Source organism: Microchirus variegatus, assembly GCF_963457635.1.
Source record: "Microchirus variegatus genome assembly, chromosome: 10".
Lineage (NCBI taxonomy): Eukaryota > Metazoa > Chordata > Actinopteri > Pleuronectiformes > Soleidae > Microchirus > Microchirus variegatus.
This window is the reverse complement of record NC_139811.1, coordinates 21,832,712-21,853,269: the sequence shown is the minus strand read 5'-3', so window position 1 is coordinate 21,853,269 and position 20,558 is coordinate 21,832,712. Positions and strand designations below refer to the sequence as shown.

At 38.9% G+C, this 20,558-nt stretch overlaps 1 protein-coding gene across 2 annotated transcripts; it reads left to right on the top strand.

The window, feature by feature from the left end:
* Positions 1-2,269: 2,269 nt before the first annotated feature.
* zc3h7a (zinc finger CCCH-type containing 7A) lies at positions 2,270-20,350 on the top strand. Of its 2 annotated transcripts, none has more exons than XM_083897077.1 (23): positions 2,270-2,403; positions 6,146-6,242; positions 8,534-8,573; positions 8,678-8,881; positions 10,989-11,147; positions 11,367-11,447; positions 12,981-13,034; positions 13,127-13,166; positions 13,260-13,600; positions 13,714-13,966; positions 14,074-14,102; positions 14,667-14,811; positions 14,909-15,067; positions 15,328-15,533; positions 15,781-15,881; positions 16,454-16,635; positions 17,034-17,107; positions 17,737-17,870; positions 17,955-18,060; positions 18,158-18,266; positions 18,339-18,472; positions 19,429-19,592; positions 19,680-20,350. In XM_083897077.1, the coding sequence occupies exons 2-23, from the start codon at positions 6,175-6,177 to the stop codon at positions 19,867-19,869; spliced, it is 2,973 nt and encodes a 990-aa protein (XP_083753203.1). In that variant the 5' UTR covers positions 2,270-2,403; positions 6,146-6,174; the 3' UTR covers positions 19,870-20,350. The 2 variants fall into 2 exon arrangements, with proteins under 2 accessions (XP_083753203.1, XP_083753202.1); XM_083897076.1 differs by having other exon boundaries at positions 17,734-17,870.
* The last annotated feature ends 208 nt before the right edge of the window (positions 20,351-20,558 follow it).

The following is a 20,558-nucleotide window of genomic DNA, read 5'->3' as shown; positions in this document are numbered from 1 at the left end:
ATTCAATCATGTCTGAGACTGATGGGCTGTGGAGCGGTCGCTCTCGGTGATAAACAAAGACATGATATTCCAACCTTATAAAGTGTAATCCTGACATGTCGGTTTAAATCTCGACATGATATTCCAACTTTATTCTAGAAATTCCAAGCGTAATCTCAACATGTCGATTTATATTCCTTAACTTTGTTCTCGAAATTTGTGTAAACTCTGCATGCCGACATGACATTCTGACTTCTTTTCAAGTGTAATCTCGACATGTTAACTCTCAGCATGATATTCCAATTTTATTCTTGACATTTTCAATTATTTTGTCATGGCAAAAAACAACAACAACATTTTCATGCATGGCCCTAATGCTCTATTGTACAAATTAGACTGAGAAAATTGTAAAAACCTCTTCAGTAAAAGTGTTTTACTATTGACACAAGAGGCATCCATCTTGGAATCCCATGTTATTGTGAGCTTGCTTTGACTTTCCTAGTTGGAAATCTGACCTGGCAGGGGACACTGCAGGTGGAACTTCCAACTATGGACTCTGGAAATACTACGAGTCCTGTCAGGCAGTAACAGGAGGGAGACAAGACTGCGGCAGAGGCCAGTGAACCCCCACTCAGCCGTCGCGACGGCCCCTTAATCCACCACTGGAGTAGTATAACATGAAAAGATCCACATGAGTTTAGCGGCAGACAATTTAAACAAATGTCAGTGGTAATTGTTGCTTACACAGAACAGAGCCAGTTACTTTAATCAACACATACACACTTTAATTTCAGTTCCTCAAAACAAATGCAGCCAGAACCCGATAACGATGGTGATCACAGACTAATAACAGTTTATTTCTCGGTAATCACAAAGAAATCGACTCCCACTAATCTGCCTCTCTTGTAAATAAACATGTCAGGGCGGTAAACAGAACGCTGCGTGTCCCCATAAACCAAACGCTCAGGACAGACTGTCGCTATCACCATTGTCAGCATGATTTACTGAGTTGCCCTACAATCATCTACGTGTTACAGCCGAGGTTGTTTATTTGACAAATTGCAGAGGAGATCTGGAAATGGCATAAATCGTCCCGTATCTTTGCTTTCTGTCTTTTTATTATGGTTTCTGAAAGTATTATATTTTTTCTTCCTGCTCTGTCACGCTGCTCTTCAGAGTCATCCATACTGTGGTAATGTCAGGGTGCGGCGGAATCAGAAAAGACACATGGTTTGAGTTGTGATAACAGGGAATATATTCACTGTCTTTCTTTTTACTTTGTATGTGGTTCAGTTCCTCAGTGATGCTTCTGCAAAGTGTGAGATAAGCGCCTCCTCCTGGCTGTTATTAAAGCTGCCAGGACGCCTGCACTGCATGAGGGGACACGTCCCTCTGTCGCCTTGACATCTGATTACTCTCAGCTTAGCCAGTCCAATGTCACAAAGCAACGTTGAGATGGTATCAAGCGGAAACAGTCCTGACGTTAAATTGTAATGTCAACTTGAAGCCTGAATAAGCCACATATGAGCAATGAACCGAGCAGCTTAGGCATTTATATTCAGAGTAATTCAGAAGATTTTTAATATCAGTCATCTTGGTGTTAAATGGAAGCCTGTTTCTGCCACTTGAAAAATCAGAATATATAATATTAGGAAGTCCTAATTATGAGAAAGTTTCTCATTATTATGAGATCATATGAGATAATAAGTCATAATTATGAGACAGTAAGTCACAATTATGAGATATTATGAGATGATAAGTCCAAAAACATGCAGCTTTGGTTACCGGTGGAGGATAAAGCGGTGACAGTGACAGAAACTTGTTTGTCCTATAGAGGGCAGCATTACACCTTTCAGTGCCTGTCGGAAATTAGTGTTGTAATTATTGTTTTGAGTGGAAGGAGATGAAAAAGAAGAGGCACCCATGTATCTAGAATCTGTGTTTATATTTTTGTGAAAAAGCAGTTCTTAATGAATTGCTCCTGTTGGGATTAATATCCTGAAATCATATAAAGTGCAGTGAACTGTTATAAATGTCTGTCATATAATTCATTCAAATGTGCGTGTGTGTGTGTGTGTGTGTGTGTGCGCGTGCGTGCGTGCGTGTGTGTGTGTGTGTGTGTGTGTGTGTGTGTGTTTGATATCTCCTTCTTACATCTGAGCTCCATTGTAATCGAAAATCTGCTTGTCATTTTTGTTTTTGAGAGGCTGTCATGTGCACCCGCTGCCTGCTAGGGGCAGCAGTGCGGTGAAGGCCCTGTATGCTCTGCCGCCGATCACAGGAGAAGAACAAGACAAAAAAAGCAAAGGGCGGCCTTCAGCAATACAGCCATCTATAGCTAAGTTATTTGAGCTAAAACGACAAATCAAATCTTCTCCTGTCTGAAAACCGCCCTATGGTTGTTTGGAATAGAGATTCATTCATGTGAGTATGTGCGGCGGCCGTTGTCCCCTCGTGTATGTGGTAATTGCGGGATATAAACATGTACAGATCGCTATTGTTTGCGTTCGGGGAACTAGTTTAACTTAAGACATGCCTTCGCTTTGTTAGGCTCGGGCTACTTCAAACTGAACTTCACTGTTAAGTAGCTGCTTAAGTCCGCTTGTTTCGCAACGAAACAAAACGGTGTGTATCTAATGTTTTGTCTTGTTGGTGCTCAAAACTATGCGTGACGAGCAGCTAACCTTTGCCAAGTCTTCCCAGCCATTCGGTAACACACGTGCGCTAACTACCATGTTTCCATTGTCGGACACATCTGTTTTATTCCTGTAAACGACAACCTAATCCACATATCCCATCGTAGTAACAATGTAATTACGATTGTTATCCTTCTGGTGACAGTCCTGTTGATATTTATAAATGTTTAAGTGTTGTAAGTGCGGAGCAAAGCCGGGCACGCACAACTTGCATGCTAACATTAAGTTATGATAAATATTTTCTGCCCCAAAGAGTTTATGACAGTATAATAATATACCGTCGTGATGAGCTGTTTGGTGTAAACAACACTAACACAAGATGATGGACAATCTCAGAGGCGAAAAAAACCAGTAGGTAGGACAGGAACTATTTGGCGGGATTGTGTGTTTGTTATTCGAACACACAGCAATTCGAACGTCCTCTTCGAAACTGCTGACGATAACCTTTATGGACTGCGATACACTTGTTTCGTATTTTGTGGTGAAACGCTCATTGTCTAAGATGTCGTTAATAAATGGCAATAATTGACAGTATTCTCTTAAATGGTGTTTTAAATTGTTTCCTTGGGCCAGAGAGCTCAGCCCTTCACACCCAGATAGCGTCACATAAAGAGTCTTTCAGACCAACTTCCTGGCATTAAACGGAGCAGACATGTCTTGTTGTTGACACCATTAACCCCTCAATGCAAATTTCCGGATCTGCGCTCTCTACTATCTCTCTATTACTAAACGCGGAAGCAGAATGTAGCTGCTGGGGCAGTGTCATGAAGCTGACTTGTTAACATCAAGTGAGTGAACTCCCAGTGAACCAGTTGGACAAGCTGGTGATAGTGATTAATCACAAGGAAGTGCTGTGCTTTTGTCTGTTTGGGAGAATTAACTCCTGACCATTTCTGGTCACAAAAAAAAAGAATGAGGATAATGATTATTCCTGTTGCATGACACACTCAAGGCCATATAATTCAATTCTGATAGGATCCAACATTGTTTTTTCCCCTCAATCATTCAGATGAACATGTCTGGCTCATCGAATGCATCTCCTGCTTGTGGACGATATTAAAGGTTCCCGCCACGATTATCCTGACCAAAACATATCGCAATCATTCACAATATTGTTGCAGTAACTCAAAAAATGTGTTTAAATGTTTTCATTTCTTTGATTTCTAAACTTAAACAGGCGTCAGAAACATTGTAGATAGGATTTGGTTCATAAAATATCAGAGGAAAGAATTTTACCAGAAAATAGGGAAAAAAAGAAGCTTGTTTTGATTATTAAAACACTGTAAAACCAAGTTAATAATCGTACTCCATTAGTAATCGGATAATCATTGCAGCCCTATTAGGGCTGGACGATTATGAAAAAATCACAATTAATAAACACAATTATTCAGTGTGAGTAATTATTGAACCACCAATACTCAACTTTAAATATAACGTAGAAGAACAGCCAGAAATAAATTAGTAACACAAACAAGTAAAATAATAATAATAATAGTAAAAAAAATAATAAAAAAAATAAAACAATAAATAAAAATGACCAATCTACTTGCATTGTAGCACAACTTGCAAAAAACACTAATAAACACAGGCAAAATCAAGAAAAACAATTTCAAAAAACAAAACAGTGTTATACTCCCTCAGCCCATCTTTTGCAACTTCAGCACAACATTTATCATTCAGGACTGCAACTCTGCTGAAATGTTTACATGACGGCAACACATAACGCTTGTCCAAAGTCTTAACAAGTGTCTTGAATCCTGGGTTGCTTACAGTTAGAGCTGCAACTAACGACTATCTTGGTAATCGATTAATCGGTCGATTATTTTCTCGATTAATCTTTAGTTCATAAAATGTCATAAAATGTTAAAAAAAAAACTTTGATCAATGTTCGTCAAACCTGGAAATGAAGATGTTCTCGAATGTCTTTGTTTTCTCCACAAACCAAAATCATTCAGTTTGAATGATTTCTTTGTTATGTGGAGCAAAAAAACTAAGAAAATATTCACATTTAAGAAGCTAAAACAATCAGAAATCTTGTTTTAATCATGAAAAAAGCTTCAAACCCATTATCGATCATCAAAATAGTTGACGATTAATTTAGTAATCGATAAGTAAACGATTAATAATCGATTAATTGTTTCAGCTCTACTTACAGTACTGATGCTTACATGTCCTTTGCGACCATATTTTTTTTAATTAACGTCACAACCTCCGCTATCTCCTGATGTCTGCGGGACGTGGTGGGATACTCTGCAGGACTGTGTTGCGGTGGCTGACGAGCTTAATCGCCTGGTCATAGACCATGACTGAACTTTAAGTGATCGAATAAGTTGGTGGTGTTGCCTTGAGGAGCAGACACGACAGCGCAAGACACTTTGCAAACAATATCCTTTTGCCCGACGTCTGTCAAATTGAAGCCAAAATGTTTCCAGTTAACTGATATTGTCTGACATTTCTTCTCAACCAAAGGCTGACTTTCTGCCATGTTTTCAACCGCTCGCTCGTATTATTGATCCACACAAGTCACACGCTTGCTGCAGCTGCATGTAACATGGGTGCATTCAAGGTGTTTTTCTAGTGTAGAAATTTACACACACGCCGCGCGGCGCATTAATAGTTTTTATTCGATTATAATGTTTTTATAATCGTGAGAAGCCGAAATCGCGATAAAAAATTGATAAATAGTACAGCCCTAAGCCTATCTATTTACTGGCTTTTGAAATTCTTAAGACCTCTCAAAATTTTAAGCTTTACCTTTTTGTGTTTGTGTGAAAATGAATGGAGGGGGATACCACCCTTGCCTTCATGCAATCATAGATCATTCAACAGCACGGCATCAGGCACTTTACTACTCTCTAAATATAATGAAATATAAGGTATTAGATGCAAAATATACATGTGAGGAAAAATAAGATGTTTCATTTGCCTTTGATCTACACAATTTTCTCTCACACTTTTTGTGTTTTTCTTTGCTACAGTTGCTCGGATTGCTTAGTAAAATCTAGTGCTGGGCATGTTAACAAGCAACACAAGCAGTGTTTTGGCGACAGAAGTTACACACTGTCACTTTTAACAAACTTTTGGGAGCAGTTACATGTTTTGTCTCGGTCTGTTTGCACAGTGCATCAATGTTATATTGATATACTTATATTGAAACTTATAATATTGATATTGAATGAAATTATTTAATTACTACACAGTCCTAATTGTAGGGAATATTAGATGGAAGAAGCACAGCACCCCCACAACCCTCATAGAGAGGATAAAGCAGTGGAAGATGGATGGATAGAAGCAGAATACACATTACGTTGGACTGTAATTGATGTAATCACAGCAGGCACTAATTGCTTTGATCTTCAATCAAAGTATGCCTTAATAATGATGTGTACAAGGCAGTAGTGCAACACGAGAGATGCCAACTTCCTTTAAAACTGCAACCAACCAACCACCGATGTGTGTCCTCATTTCAGGTGCTGACTGGATATATCAACACGGAAACATGTCCGGAGCGTGTCAGGACAGGAGTCGTCGCTGGCAGGAAATCCAGAAAGGCTTGCAGTTCATCCAGTAAGTGTCACAGACAGTGTGTCATTCGTCAGATCCAGTTTCTGTCATGTCTTTGTTGACATTTTTGGTCAGAGAATGAAGTGGCGGGAAAACACTTTATTCCAGGATTTCCATGATCACCGGTCTCTTCCAATTGTGTCAAAGAAGAAATATTCCTCCTTTGGAAATAAAATGATTTTATTTTTGAAGAGGTTGATTAAAAATGGCTTGATTAATCTGCCTGACTGATTGATATTACTGGTGGTTGGCATTTATATAATGTTGCAGTTCTGCCTTTTTCTTCCTTATTTAGAATCAACTCATGCATTATGGCCACATGCTTATAGTATTTTTAGCCTGGTGGTAGATAATATTTTAGGATGTCATTGTCCAATAATCTTAGCTCATAGATCATAACAGGATGATTGAAAAAAAAAAAAAAACGTCAAACACCATAAACGACTTCACAGCACAGGAAGGATTTGTCATGCTTGCATCGTATATTGCTGTTCAGATCAGAAAATCAGCTTATGTTGTTACTGTGCCCAGTGAACATGCAGTATTTCCACAGAGACAACAGAGCAGTGTGTTTCATTTCTTCGAATCTGATGCAGACTTTTATTCTCAAAACAGAAGTGATACCAAAACACAACGATGCAACACACTATTGTACAGTCAGCTTGAAAGTTAACAGATTTAACAGACCCCTGTCTACAACAGGGGTTCTCAAAGTTTTGACACCTGAGGGCCAATTTAGGAACCCAACTTTGGACCGAGGGTGGCCAAAGGAAAAAAAACAAAACAGAAAGAAATCCCATTTGTAATAATTTTAATGACCAGATTGCAGTTCTAGTTTAGCGTTAAGTAATATAAGCGTTAATATAATGTAATTTTGGCGTTAATATAATAACGCTTTATAATTTACTGGGTAATTACCCAGTATTTTGGCCATTGTCCTTACCTTCTAATTACAGGTTAATACCAAGTAACACATTACTGTTACCATATATTTACTGGGTAAATAGCTAGTAATTGGGGGCTGTAGCTACCTACTTATTACCAATGTATAACCCAATAATACACCAAAATTCACCATATAGAAACCAGGTAAATACCTAGTATTTTTGTTTACACTTATTGGTCTGTATCCAGTAATATCCAATAAACATTTAACAAGATCAGTAGCTCCTGGATTAAAACCATCAACTGTAATTCATTGCGGGCGCCAGAAATGTTTCTGTGGGCCGCCATTGGCCCCCGGGCCGCACTTTGAGAATCAATGGTCTACAACGTGCACATAAAACCAAATGCCACCTGTGTCTGATTTTAAAATCCTGTTTAAAAGAGAAAAACAAAAGTGTTTTAAAATGAGAATACATATTACCTGGGGTTAAAAACAACATTTTAGCATTCTTTTAAAGATAATTTAAATAGAATGTCTCTGTGTTATTGTTACATGTTGCTAGACCCAGGCAGATTTTGTGCAACATTTTGTTTCAATTCAGGATGATGATCTAAACTCCAACTTCAACAAAAGAGGACTTAAAGTACCTGACTTTATCAGTTTGACCTATAAACTCTTGTACACTGTAACTGTCTCAGAAGTTTCCTTCCACATGCAGTTAAATGATCAAATCATGATTTGTAACAATTGCTGCTATTATTCTTGGCTGTAAATTCAGCATGCAGGTGCAAATGTTGTGCTATTTTAGTTGCCCATTTGGCTCAAGATTTATGCATGATGCAAATGAATCGTGACTAATCGATGCCTGCGTTTACACCAAGTGATACGCTTCAATTATTTTGCATTTCAGTTGTCAAAATTTGTACCAAAATAAATAAATAAATGGAACCATCCCACTTAAACCCCCCTGGTAGCCTTTTTTGGTTGCTTTGCAATGTAAGGAGTTGTTTATAATACTGGAATATTGATCCTTTCCACTGCAGGAATATGAAGTGGCTTAAATTTAGCTTGAGCCTCAACTTTAACCTTTAGTATTTACCTTATGCTGACTAAAAAAAATTAAAATAAAATAAACATTAATAAATAGAGTCCTCACAATGTGACCGTGTTACATATTTAGTTCCCCAGTTGAGTAACACTTATACCACGCAGACCTTCCTGTTCCGACTCCCTGTGATTCAACTTGATATCCTTTTTTTTTTATCATTTACAAAATAAAAGGCATTGTTGCTAAACGATTTCAGTTATTTACAGTGTAAATCTGTCTGTGGTTCATCATCTCCCTGCGACGTTCATAATTTTTGTACAGCTGATGCTTTGAAAAGTTGAAATTTTAATTTACTTTCAGATCAACTCTTCCATTTCCTGGAAGCCAAGACAAGTATGAGGTAAGTTATTTGCATTTGTATAGTAACTCTGAAGCGTGACACAAAAGAACACCAACCACACGTTTTCCATTTCTTTCATCGTTTTTTTCTCTTTTATTGTCCAGGTGTTCATTAAGGAACTTGTGTGGAATCTTTTTGGAGAAGGAAACGACGTGTTTAAAGAAGGGGAATGGACAAAATCCATTGAGATGTACACTGAGTCCTTGAGCATAGCGGAGTATGCAGATTCTGAGGACATCTGCGTTCCTATTGGTTTATTGGAAAAGCTGTATGCAAATCGAGCTGCAGCTTATCTCAATGTTGTTCCGGTAAGTAGGCATGTTCAGTTTTACTCCGATTCCCTCTGGTCTTACAGTTTCCATGTCACTACTAACTAATCAAAAGTAAAATTCTTTTCGCACAATAAATAGAATGTTTAGTGTGGTTGTGAAGTTATTGTAATGTTACTAGGTTCTGTAAAACATCTCCTAAGATTCACCTGCATCATCAAAATGAATCAAGCATTAGTCAGTTTTGTTTGGCCTAAACATGTTTAGCTTGGTGTTCAGTTGTAGTCCATAAATGACAGGACATATTGTGTTGAAGAATTTGAACTTTAATCAGCCAGGGCTCTCTTGTTGGTCACATTGCATAATCTTTTTCTTGCTCTTATCGACTTTGAGGGTGTGGACATGTTTTTGGTTGTCCGTGGTTGCAGGGATATGCTCAATATTCAAGATTAGAATGATTCTAGACTGAGCTTTGTCCGTCAGATCCGACTGTCAGGCATTCAGTGATGTTTATGTCTTACAGTAACATTCATCCCCGCCACAAACAAAATAAATTGTATTTTTTCCTGCTATAAACAGGGTTTTCCACAGAAAACCTGCTAAGCCCGGTTGTAGGACCTCTCGGGAGGCTTGCGGCGTATTTGTAAAAAAAAATTAAAAGTTGCAGGAAATTTTAAATTATGACTATTATGTGTTTTTGTAAGACATTTATTAACAATACTTTTACACCAACTATAGAGTCTTACAAAAAGACACACTATTGAAATTAAAATAAATATCAATTTTTTTTCATTAAGTGAAATACTAATTAAGTAATTGGCCAGTGAATCATAAAACAAGCCATGCAATGGTCACATTTAAAAGTAAAATAAATCCACACAAATAAAAAAAAAGTGGTAGTGCCCCCTCATCTGCCTCATCTGGTGCAGACAAACTTCTGCGCACCGCCCCTGTGCTGTTCTCTTCTCCCCCTCATGCGCTGTTCGTCGCTCTGCGCTTCTGCATCTCCAAGCGATCTCTTCGTATCCAAAACAGACTGGATCATTTCTCTACGTGTTGTATCCCCACATAAAAATAATGATCTTTATGACGAGGATGGTGTACAGTCGCGATAAAGTGATCCGAGTAGATCTGAGTAAAATGTGGTGACAGACTCTGAAGAGCAGAGCTAACTTTTCATTGTTTTCACTCCGTGGTCTCAAATCTTTGTAGAAGACGCTTTAACGCTGTAATTAAGAGAATAACAGATACATCAGATGAGCTGATCTCTTAAGTTAAGTGCTCAAAGAAAGAGAATGTTCTCTGGTGTGAAGTGAATGTCACGGGGAGTTCATAATCTGCTCCGAATGCAGACAAGTTTCGCCAGCCAAGAACAATGTAACTGTAATAATGACGCACTTGATAGTGTGACTTGGGTTTCAATCAGCACCTGGACAATCGTGCACTGCACCGATTATACGGGGGCACATGCGCCCTTGCTCCCCAGTTTAGAAAAATCTGTGGTTTATTTAAAAAAAAAAAAAATACAAAACGAAAAACTATACTAATTCTTTAATGAATCAAACAACAAAGTTCTTACAGTGATGTGGTCTGCTTGTTTGTTGATTTAACTCCCTTTCATGTCCCTAAAATGGCTCAGTCTCCACATTAGCAAAGAACTGGTTTGGTTTTGCAGTGTCAGACAAGCCTTTTTGCATTCCAGTTTTTATTTCTTGTCTAAATTTCATGTAAAGCATACATTACTCCCCTTTCAACCGTCCTTGGTTTAGAAACAACATCTAGTGCTGTCACTATCTTTCCTTAACTCTGTGACAGCTGTTTTATCCCAATGCAACTAAATGACCTTCTCTCCCCATGTGATTCATAGGGGCAGTCAGTCTCTTCATAACTCCAATTTATATTCTTGTAACCATTTATTCTTACAAAATGGTGTAATGGAACAATTCCATTTCAATATTATATTCATCTTTACAAATATTTGCATTACATGCATTACACTTTTTTGTTTTGTAATTGCTTTCTACCCAGGTGTTGCCAAAAAGAATGTTGTGATTAGTCATTGTTCACTTATGAATAAATCTAAGTACAGTCATTTCAGAATGCAGCAGTTTTTCACTGTTTTGTCTGTCTTCTCTTTCCCCTTTAGGGGCTATATGACCAAGCATTAGAAGACTGTGAAAAGGCTCTCCACTTAAATGAGGGAAACTACAAAGCTCTGTATAGGAAAGCAAAATCCTTGAAGGAGCTGGGGAGACACCAGGAGGCCTATGAAACTGTTGCCAAATGCTCTCTGGTAGTGCCCCAGGTAACATGCATACTTATCATAAGTATTTGTTTGTTTGCTCATCCAAATGAGCAGAAAATTCTCTTGTTTAATAATCATAAAAAATGTAAATGGAGTAAGATCAGGGCAGGTGAACTGTAAAAACTAATACAGGAGGAAAGGAAGCCTATTTGTGCAAAAAATGTATAATGTTGATGATGATGACGTTTGAATAATTGTTTTTGTATGTTGTTTTGCTAGGATCCCAGTGTCACACAGCTGACTCAGGACCTTGCCAAAATTTTGGGGTTGAAAATCCGTAAAGCCTATGTGAGAAGCAAGGTACGTCCCTCTCTTTAAACTTGCAGATCAATGTTTTTGTACTAGAATGTAAAGCTTTTATGACGATTTTAGGAACAAATGTAATTGCCATTTTTCTGGCAGATATTGCGATTTCGATTTTATTCACAATTTTCTAGGGGCGCACATGTACAATATAACTAGGAATGCATGGAAGTGAAAATTGTTGGCCCAAACCGAAAATCAACAATTCTGTACCATTGTTTTTGTTTTTTCTTATGTTGTTGTTATGGCAGGGACTGTGTGTACTTGCCTCACAAAAGTCAAGGCATTGCAATCATAGTATATTATATTACAGAGTTGCCCCTCCTCTGGTGCAGACAGACTGCGCACCGCCCCTGCACTGTTCAATGCTCTTGTGCTCCTCCATCTCTCTGTATCCAATACAGCCTACATCCCAAAATATAACATGTTTATTGGCAAGACCAATATAACTGTAATAATGATGTATTTGCGTGTGATTTGGGGTTCAATCGGCACCTGGCTCGCCGATTACATGGGGACGCAGTGCCCTTGTTCTCCGGGTGGTAAAATATTGGGCGTCCTGCCCAAAAGTAGGGTGCCGAATTTCTTATTATTTTCAGTAGAGTATGTCCCGTGGACGCCCTGCTGGCTAAAAGCCTGGCTGTGGGTCAGTCAGGAGCACTGCAAAAAACACGACTGACGATCACAGGATAGAATTTTCTGAAATAGATCTGAAAAATTCTTAAACCGATAAATCGTTTAGCCCTTACTCCCCGCAGCAGTCCCTTTTACGCCTTTGACCCGGAGTCAGAAGACACTGTCGCAAGTCAAACACCTCTGGAACGGCAATTTTTTTTCTGCAGTTCAATGTACGCAACCGGATGTGCCCAGACTAGTGCCCGGAGCAGGAGGATCTGCTGTTCAGGAGACAGGATCTTTACGTCACGATTCCAGGCTTTTTCAGACTACTTGTAGAGCCCGAGAATACAATAAAACCCAGCGTTCTCAGTAGTGGCTGAACTGTTTGTTTCAAAACTTTAGGGCTTCATAAACAAGGTAATGCCACAGATACACACCAAAAACAAGGTTATTGGAACTTCTGGTTTATGGGAGCTTTAAAGTCCGACCTGTCACGCCAATGTTGTCTACAAATTACGCCAGATGATCGTACCCACCAAGATCGTATTACTTATTATCAACAAACTTTGTCGCTCACACCCCCTGGATTACATTCGCTGTACGGCATGGCACTCAACATCATCTGCCGCTACATGTGGAGATACGATATAATATGGAAATAGCTGGAGTAGACATTATTCCTGACCTGCAGCATTACATTCAAAAATGTCTTATAAGTTACATTTCCCTTAAGTGTCGCCTTCTGAATTTGCAAATCTGGGTGCAAACTTCAGCGACTTCATTATGCTGCTGGACAAACATGTTTATGGATGTGAACTGAGCAGTTTCCTGCCAAAATGCTGTGTTGGGTGTTAGCCCCAAACATGAATTATAAACAGTTATTCTGATTGGGCATTTTCCTTGTTTCTACAGCCTGCCTTAAATGTTATGCGAGGATCAAATTATCAAGATGCATCATTTGATAAGGTATGAAACATTTCATAACAACTCGTCCAATGTTTTTGTTGGGGCAACACAAGCACATATTAAATTTACTCTATCTTCTAATTTTTTTTTAGTTTTCCCATAGCTCACTTTCAGTTGAAGACATAGAAATTGGTAAGTTTAAAACTTCATACAGGTTTAATTTGATTATCAAATCACAGCATCACCAAAAGCAACTCCTCTCATCTCTTCCTGTTGTGTTTTTAGAAGTGCCTCAGTCGGCCCAGGATGGCAGTGTTCTGGCTCCAACCCTAGCTCCCATCCAAGCCCCGGTGGCTGCTGTTCACTCGCCTCTGAATGAAACAGTGCTGGATGAATTTCCTCACAACAACAGTCACTCATCTGTGACCCCATCTGAACCTCCTGGCTTTGAGTCTATTCCCCTGACCGTAACCACATCAGCTGCTCTCCCTGCACTTACATTTGTTAACGGGTGCAGAAACCCTCAGCCTTGCCAAATACTTGAAACTAGTCAAGATTTTGATGCGGACATAATCGGGGATGACCTAGATGATCTACTGGACCAAGCTGACCCCGAATCCAACATGGTTAGTGAACAGATATGACTATGTTAACATGCATAACGCACAACAGTGTGTTGGTTTCTGGTAAAAAGCGTGATTTACTAATTTTTTAATTGTTTGTGTGTTTCTTTTGTTAGGACATACCCACAGTAAAGGGGCCTCTTCCTCTGCCTACCAGTATTGCCTCGGGCAGTTCCATGTCAAGTCCATTCCTAATGCCATCTCATATCAGCCCGTTTCTCCACAGTGGTACACAGCAGTGCACTGTGACTCTGCCCCCATTGTATCACAAATCAGGGACAAGCACATATTTTGGCATGGACACTTTTGACACCATGCCTCCAGCACTGGACTCCCTGGATAGTCTCACTATATCTGACTTTAATTCAGGTATTTCATGTACATTTATTGAGTACCTTTCTGTTTAAGTGATGACATTGAATTTTGGTTCAGTCATCACAAGTGGTGTTTAACTGCTTTTTTCTTTTTTCTTGCAGATTATGTTCCTGGTCCGTTCATTCCACAGGTAACTAATTATTTCATTTGATGCTAATTGTGACTGCCCTTTATACAGTTCTAACACTACTCCACTCTCTACTCGACTCGCTTTGGTATCAGGCACGTCATAACAACTGTTGATGTTTTTCTGTACATGACACAAACACACAAACTAGTGACGAGCAAAGCAGTTTGGTGCACTGAATCATTAGAATCAGTTTATTAAAAAGATTATTTCAATACTTCCTGCATGACCGGAGCACAGACACAATCACAGAACTGAAACACGGCCGACAGGGTTGTGATTCAGCTCATGATCGCTGGCTTTCAGAAGTGCTGTCACTAAATACACCAGACTTCTGTTAAATTTCCTTGCTTAATGAGAATAACACACATTTTCATGATTTTTAAGTATTGGAATCTCGCCAGAGCAGTACTATCCCTAATGGAAAACTAATAAGAAACGAGTCGAGCTGAGCTGTGTTAGAACTGTATAATGGAATGACACCATAAGTAACTACTTGTCAATTTTAGTGTCTGCATTCTGACATGATTATTACATTTTGTATTTAAAAAAAAAATAAAAATACAGATAAACACGAAGGAATCCCCAATGGGAATGGCTGTGGGAATGCCTGAAGTGAAGGGTCTTCCTCCTGCTGTCGATTTAGCGAAGAACCCTTTAGCAGAAACACATGAATTCAAACAAGCCTGCTCAGTCTGCTACGTCAAAACTGGTGAGTAAATGTCCCTTTGTTTCTCTCTTCTCAGACCTAGTGGAAGTGGTGTTTTGGTCTAAGTGTTTTGTTTTCTTGTCATCGTTCATGTCCACAGGTCCCGGTGTGTTGGATTACACACTTCATACTGAAGAGCATAAATGCAAAAAAGATGCTTTACTAGGCAGAATCAAACACTCGGCAGACAAAACGTGGAAACTCATTCGGCCCAGACCGACAAAAACTCAATATGTTGGACCATATTACATTTGCAAAGGTAACATTTCCATATATGCAATCTGTTTCAGTCAGAAATGTGCCTTCTTAAATTATCTCCTGGCATCCCTTAACACTTTACTTAGAAACATTATTATCTTTTTCTTTGTGTTGGATAGTAAAGATCTGTGATATTAAAAACATCCAAGTTCCCTTGGCATGTTTACTAATTTACATTTACTTATTGTATGTTTTATACATGTGTGGCATGTATTTGTTTGTTTGTGTTTTTTAAACTAAAACCATGACCTGTCGTTTCAGAGGTGGCTGTTGGAAAGGACTGCCTATACCCCGGCCACTGCACGTTTGCATACTGCCAAGAAGAGATTGACGTTTGGACTCTGGAGCGGAAAGGGTTCATCTCTAGAGAACTACTCTTTGATCCGTTTGGACATAACTCTAACATCAGGCTGACTGTCCCCAAGATTTTACAGGAGCATCATGGGATATTCATGTTTCTTTGTGGGGTGAGTTTATTAAAACTGGTATCAAGAGTTTAAAGGTGTAGTATTCACAGAGGTCTAGTGGTGTTGGACCTCGACACTGTTGGCTGTACTTTTAAAATGTGTGGAATACACACATTAAAACAAACATGCCTCTGTCGTGTGACTCAGGTTACAGCAGGAATAGCCCCAGCATTTAATGTTGCCCCATGTGACCTTTTCATTATTACCATAACCTATTTTCATTGGCTTAAATTTAATGTGACCGCAGGTGTGCTTTGACCACAAACCCAGAATAATCAGCAAAACCAACAAAGATGAACCTTCGCTTTGCTCCCATCCAGTAACAAAGCACGTGTTTGAGGACCATAAGTAAGTTGTTTCACACTTCATAAATCTAAACCATCATGTTAGCATTTTATTGTATGTATTAAATGTAGACTTAAAGATTCTTCACTAAAACTTGGTCCAAACAAAACTGTTAAAACCTGGATTTAAATCACTATTGGGTTTCAAAAGGAATGTTGTCTGACATGTTTTTCCTTCATAGTCATTCGGATTCACCCCACCGCCCGCCTACGTAGGACACACTATATTATCAGCACAATATCCGTATTAGCCGATATTAGCTTTAAAAAATGATTGATTTTACAATGACTACTAAAAACAGTAGGCTGAATAGGCTGCTGAAAAACTTTGACACTGCTTTTCTGGTGCTCTGGTTTTCTGATGGTTTGCTTTTGTCGTCCATTTGGACAGTAAAACTTTCTAGCTGTGGATCTGATCCCTCTGTTGGATCATGTGATAATTATTTCAGACTGTGTGATTCATTTCCAGGGCTGTATATTTTAAACTCATAACAGGTTTTAAAGGTTTTGCTTTTTGAGCCACCGACCCCAGCACCTAGCTCAGGATTTAATAGCTTGTTTCCATTTGTCTTACAGGTGCCTGGTCCACATCTTGAAGGAGAATACAGTTCGTTATTCCAAAATCCGGCCCCTGAGTCCCCACTGCCAGCTGGATCTCTGTCGCCACGAAGTCCGCTACGGCTGCGTAAGAGAGGATGACTGCTTTTATGCACACAGCCTCATTGAGCTGAAGGTCTGGATGATGCAGCATGAACTAGGTAAGATTTTAAAATGCCTAGTTGTACATTATTTTCATTATCGATTAATCTGTTGACTATATTTGATCAGTGTATCGTTTGGTCCAAAAGTATTAATCACCATTTCCCCATACCTCAAAATGATCTCAAATCTTATTCTTATCTTGAAATCATATAAGTCTTATTTTGTCTACAGACCAAAATTACTCCGTTTAATAATTTATTTGTTGTATGAATCCAAGAAAATATTAACATTTTAGAAGCAGATAACCTGTTTTTGTCATTTTGTCAAACTATGATAATTGCCGTACTTGGTTTATTTTTACACCTGAAATACAAGCAAATAAAACAACTCCTTTTTCATATTCGTCACTGCTAAATGTAATTTTCATTTTATGTCTGTTATGTACTACATGTAGGCATTACTCATGAAAGTATTGTTCAAGAGGCAAAGAAGTTTTGGAATGCAACAGCTTCATTGCAGGGAGCTCAGGTAAGCCAGATATCTGTTATATTAAAACTATTGTTATTGAGTTCACAAATCGGCTAAAACAACTCTCCTGATATCTCATTGTCGAGGTTTAAAGGGGACATATTATGCAAAATCAACTTTTTAATCATTTAAATCCTTATATTTGGGAACCTGGAGGCCCTATGAGTAGGCAGTGGGAAAAAAGATGACTCAGTCATGTTTTTGTGTTCCGCCTCAGTCTAAGTACAGGAGATAAGACGCTATATGTTGACTTCCGCACACAGTGTGACGTCACAATGTGCAAATTCCTGGCGGAGCTCCGCTTTGACCCTAAAAGGAGGATTTATGTGTCCAGTGGATATATTATATATATATATATATATATTATATATATATATATATATATATATATATATATTTTATATTTGGCAGGGTGATTGAACTGCTGTGGTGCTTCATCCTTATGGTATTTTAACCAAAACATGTCACAGACGTGTTCATTAGGACACCAGGGAACTAGGAGAAATAGGGTATAATGAGTCCCTTTTAAAGATCTTGTGTCGCTCTGCAACATTCCCACGCTGATTAGTGTAATGTTTATATCGTGTTGACTACAAAGGTTAAAACCTGTCTTCAAATTTCACCAGCAGCATTCCAGTGCAAAGAGGAGGTTTGGGCCTCCAAATCTGAAGATGCTGTTTGTGTGTGGCCAGTGTTGGAGAAATGGCCAACTCAGCGAATCTGACAAAAACAAGAAGTATTGCTCCGCAAAGGCAAGGCACACGTGAGTATACGCGGGTCTTCGTATGTATTCAAATGATAAATTCAGTCCAGTACATCACTGTTAAGTTGTTCTCTGGTGTTTCAGGTGGGCAAAAGACAGAAGAGTGGTGCTTGTAAGTTCCCACGAAAGGAAAAAGTGGACAGCTGTCAGACCACTTCCAACTAAAAAGCCAATCCCGTCTCAGTTTGAGGTGTGTCGGATGTTTCTCTACCTTGATGGGCCTCGTGAGCTAATTTGTTATGAAACAAAATGCAGCAAGGATCACCGGTGTCATTTTCCTCCCTCAGATTTGCATGCACGTGACAGCCGGAAAGAAGTGTCAGTACATTGGGAATTGCACATTTGCTCACAGTGTAGAAGAAAGAGACCTTTGGACCTATATGAAGGAAAATAACAGTGAGTCAGTGACCCTGCGCAATTGAATTGATTGTGTGATGCACAGTAATCTGATTTTATCCCCTCAATTAGTTCCAGATCTGGATCAGCTTTATGAGCAGTGGCTGCTGTCTCAGAAGCCTGGCTGGGGCGAGGAGAGCTCCAGTAACTCCATCAGGGAGAACGGCAAACAGATCCATATGCCGACAGACTATGCTGAGGAAGTGGTGAGTTTTTATATTGCAGTGTTTTTGAGTGGTAATGTATTCAAAATGTGTGAGTGTAAACTACTCGGTGGTTTCAGTTTATTAACTACGAGCCATCTGCAGCTCCATTTTGGTTTTATGAGTTTAGGACCTTAAACTTTTCCATTATCCCGTTTATGATAAATCGAAATTAGCAGCAGTTTTTACAGTTGTTGCAGAGCTATTAGCAAAAATTAAACAGGATATGGTTTAACCATAAGGCAATATTTGTTGATTGATTTGTAAAGTGTGGTAAATGCCATAATTGCTGTATTAGCCATTATGGCTTTTTACACAAAATAAGAGATGCATGATAATGGAGTTTTTGCCGATATCCAATACACGAGGAGTGCTTTGGCCGATAATCGAAACTGATATGTAAATTGTTTTTCCCCGTTTGTACATGAGGCTTTCTTCCTGGAGAAATCTTAAATGTTACACTGACCTAGGGGTGGGAGTCCCAGGGTATCTTGCAGCGATTCTGTGACAATCAATTGCAAAGACCATCATATAGCGATAGATAACGGGAACTGAAGAAAACACAACATCTGTGTATAGTTAAATGTGCAGGGTTTCCATTTATTCACAACAAAGTGCATAAAGTCTATGTATTGAACGTAGATGGGGCATCTCTTAATGTAGCTAAGAGGAGACTAGAAGTATTGACGCCTGGCGAATAAAACTGGCAGCAACCATTTTAAATGATTTAAAATATATTGTTTTGATTATGGTATTGCACAATATATATCACCAAACCCATATTGTGACCCACCCCTTCACTGGACTTTTAAAACTGAAATGGATTGGTGTGGAAGTTGCCATAGTGATTTGAGGGGAGGCTTGTTGCAAATGAACCACCATATATTTGCCTGTTAAAGCAACAGATGGTCATTCGTGGTTCGTGTGAATGAGACTGTGCTGTGTTTTGTTTTTAACAGGCTGGCAATCACTGTTGGCTGTGTGGTAAAAACTGCAACAGTGAGAAACAGTGGCAACAGCACATCACTTCAGAGAAACACAAAGACAGAGTTTTCAACTCTGAAGACGATCAGAACTGCTGGCAGTACCGATTTCCCACAGGCACTTTCAAAGTTTGTGAGAGGTAAAGATATCCTGATGCAAACTTGTCTACGCTTTCAGTTTATTTATTTTTTGGTGGTTAACATTTGATGTGTTTTTTTTTTGACAGGTTCCTCAAAGGCACATGCACAGAGGATGACTTCTGTAAGCTGGCACACGGGGAGCAGGAGCTAAAGGAGTGGATGGAGCGCAGGGAATTCCTTTTGATGAAACTTGCAAAAGCCAAAAAAGACCATCTTATAGCACCAAATGACAATGACTTTGGGAAATACAGTTTTCTGCTTAAGGACATTAAATAATGACATGACAACAATATTCACGCTCACATGATAACGATGCAGTATTCAAAACAGTCACGAGTCTGGTGACCCCTGAGAGCCTCTGAGGTGCACCGGAAGTAGCCTGACAACAGTATGATTTTTAAAGAGAGGGCGTTCAGGCCCGGCCTTCTGATTTGTGGTTGGTTTTCTCTGATCAGAACTACAGGAGTGTTATCGTTAACAGCAAATATGCCGAGTTTAAGACACGCTTTGCTATGCACCTTTCGGGAGAACATCTGAAAGCGGTGATGAAAATAGCATGTGTAAACCTTGATCAGAGACTTGTTCACATACTTAAAAACAGTTTGACCTAAAAAATACATTTAATTTTCCATGAGCAGTTTCTATGTGTTAATGATGAAGTTTTAAGTATGCAATACTTAAACTCAGTTCACATTCTGTTATTTTAATCCATCAAAATAGTGTTACCAGTGTATTGGGAACCACGCCAAATAAAACCTTTTTAACCTGCATTTAAGCGCCAGTGTCTTGATTATATAACGGTATACAATTTTAACTTTAATTTGACTTTTTATGTGGTCAATGATTATATTGTGTTAGCTCTGGAAGTTGTGTGGCCCACTTTGTTTACGCCAACATGTTGGCAGGAAAAGAGTTCCATGTACACTTAAAATCCACAGAGCTCAAGAAATACACCTAAGAACTTA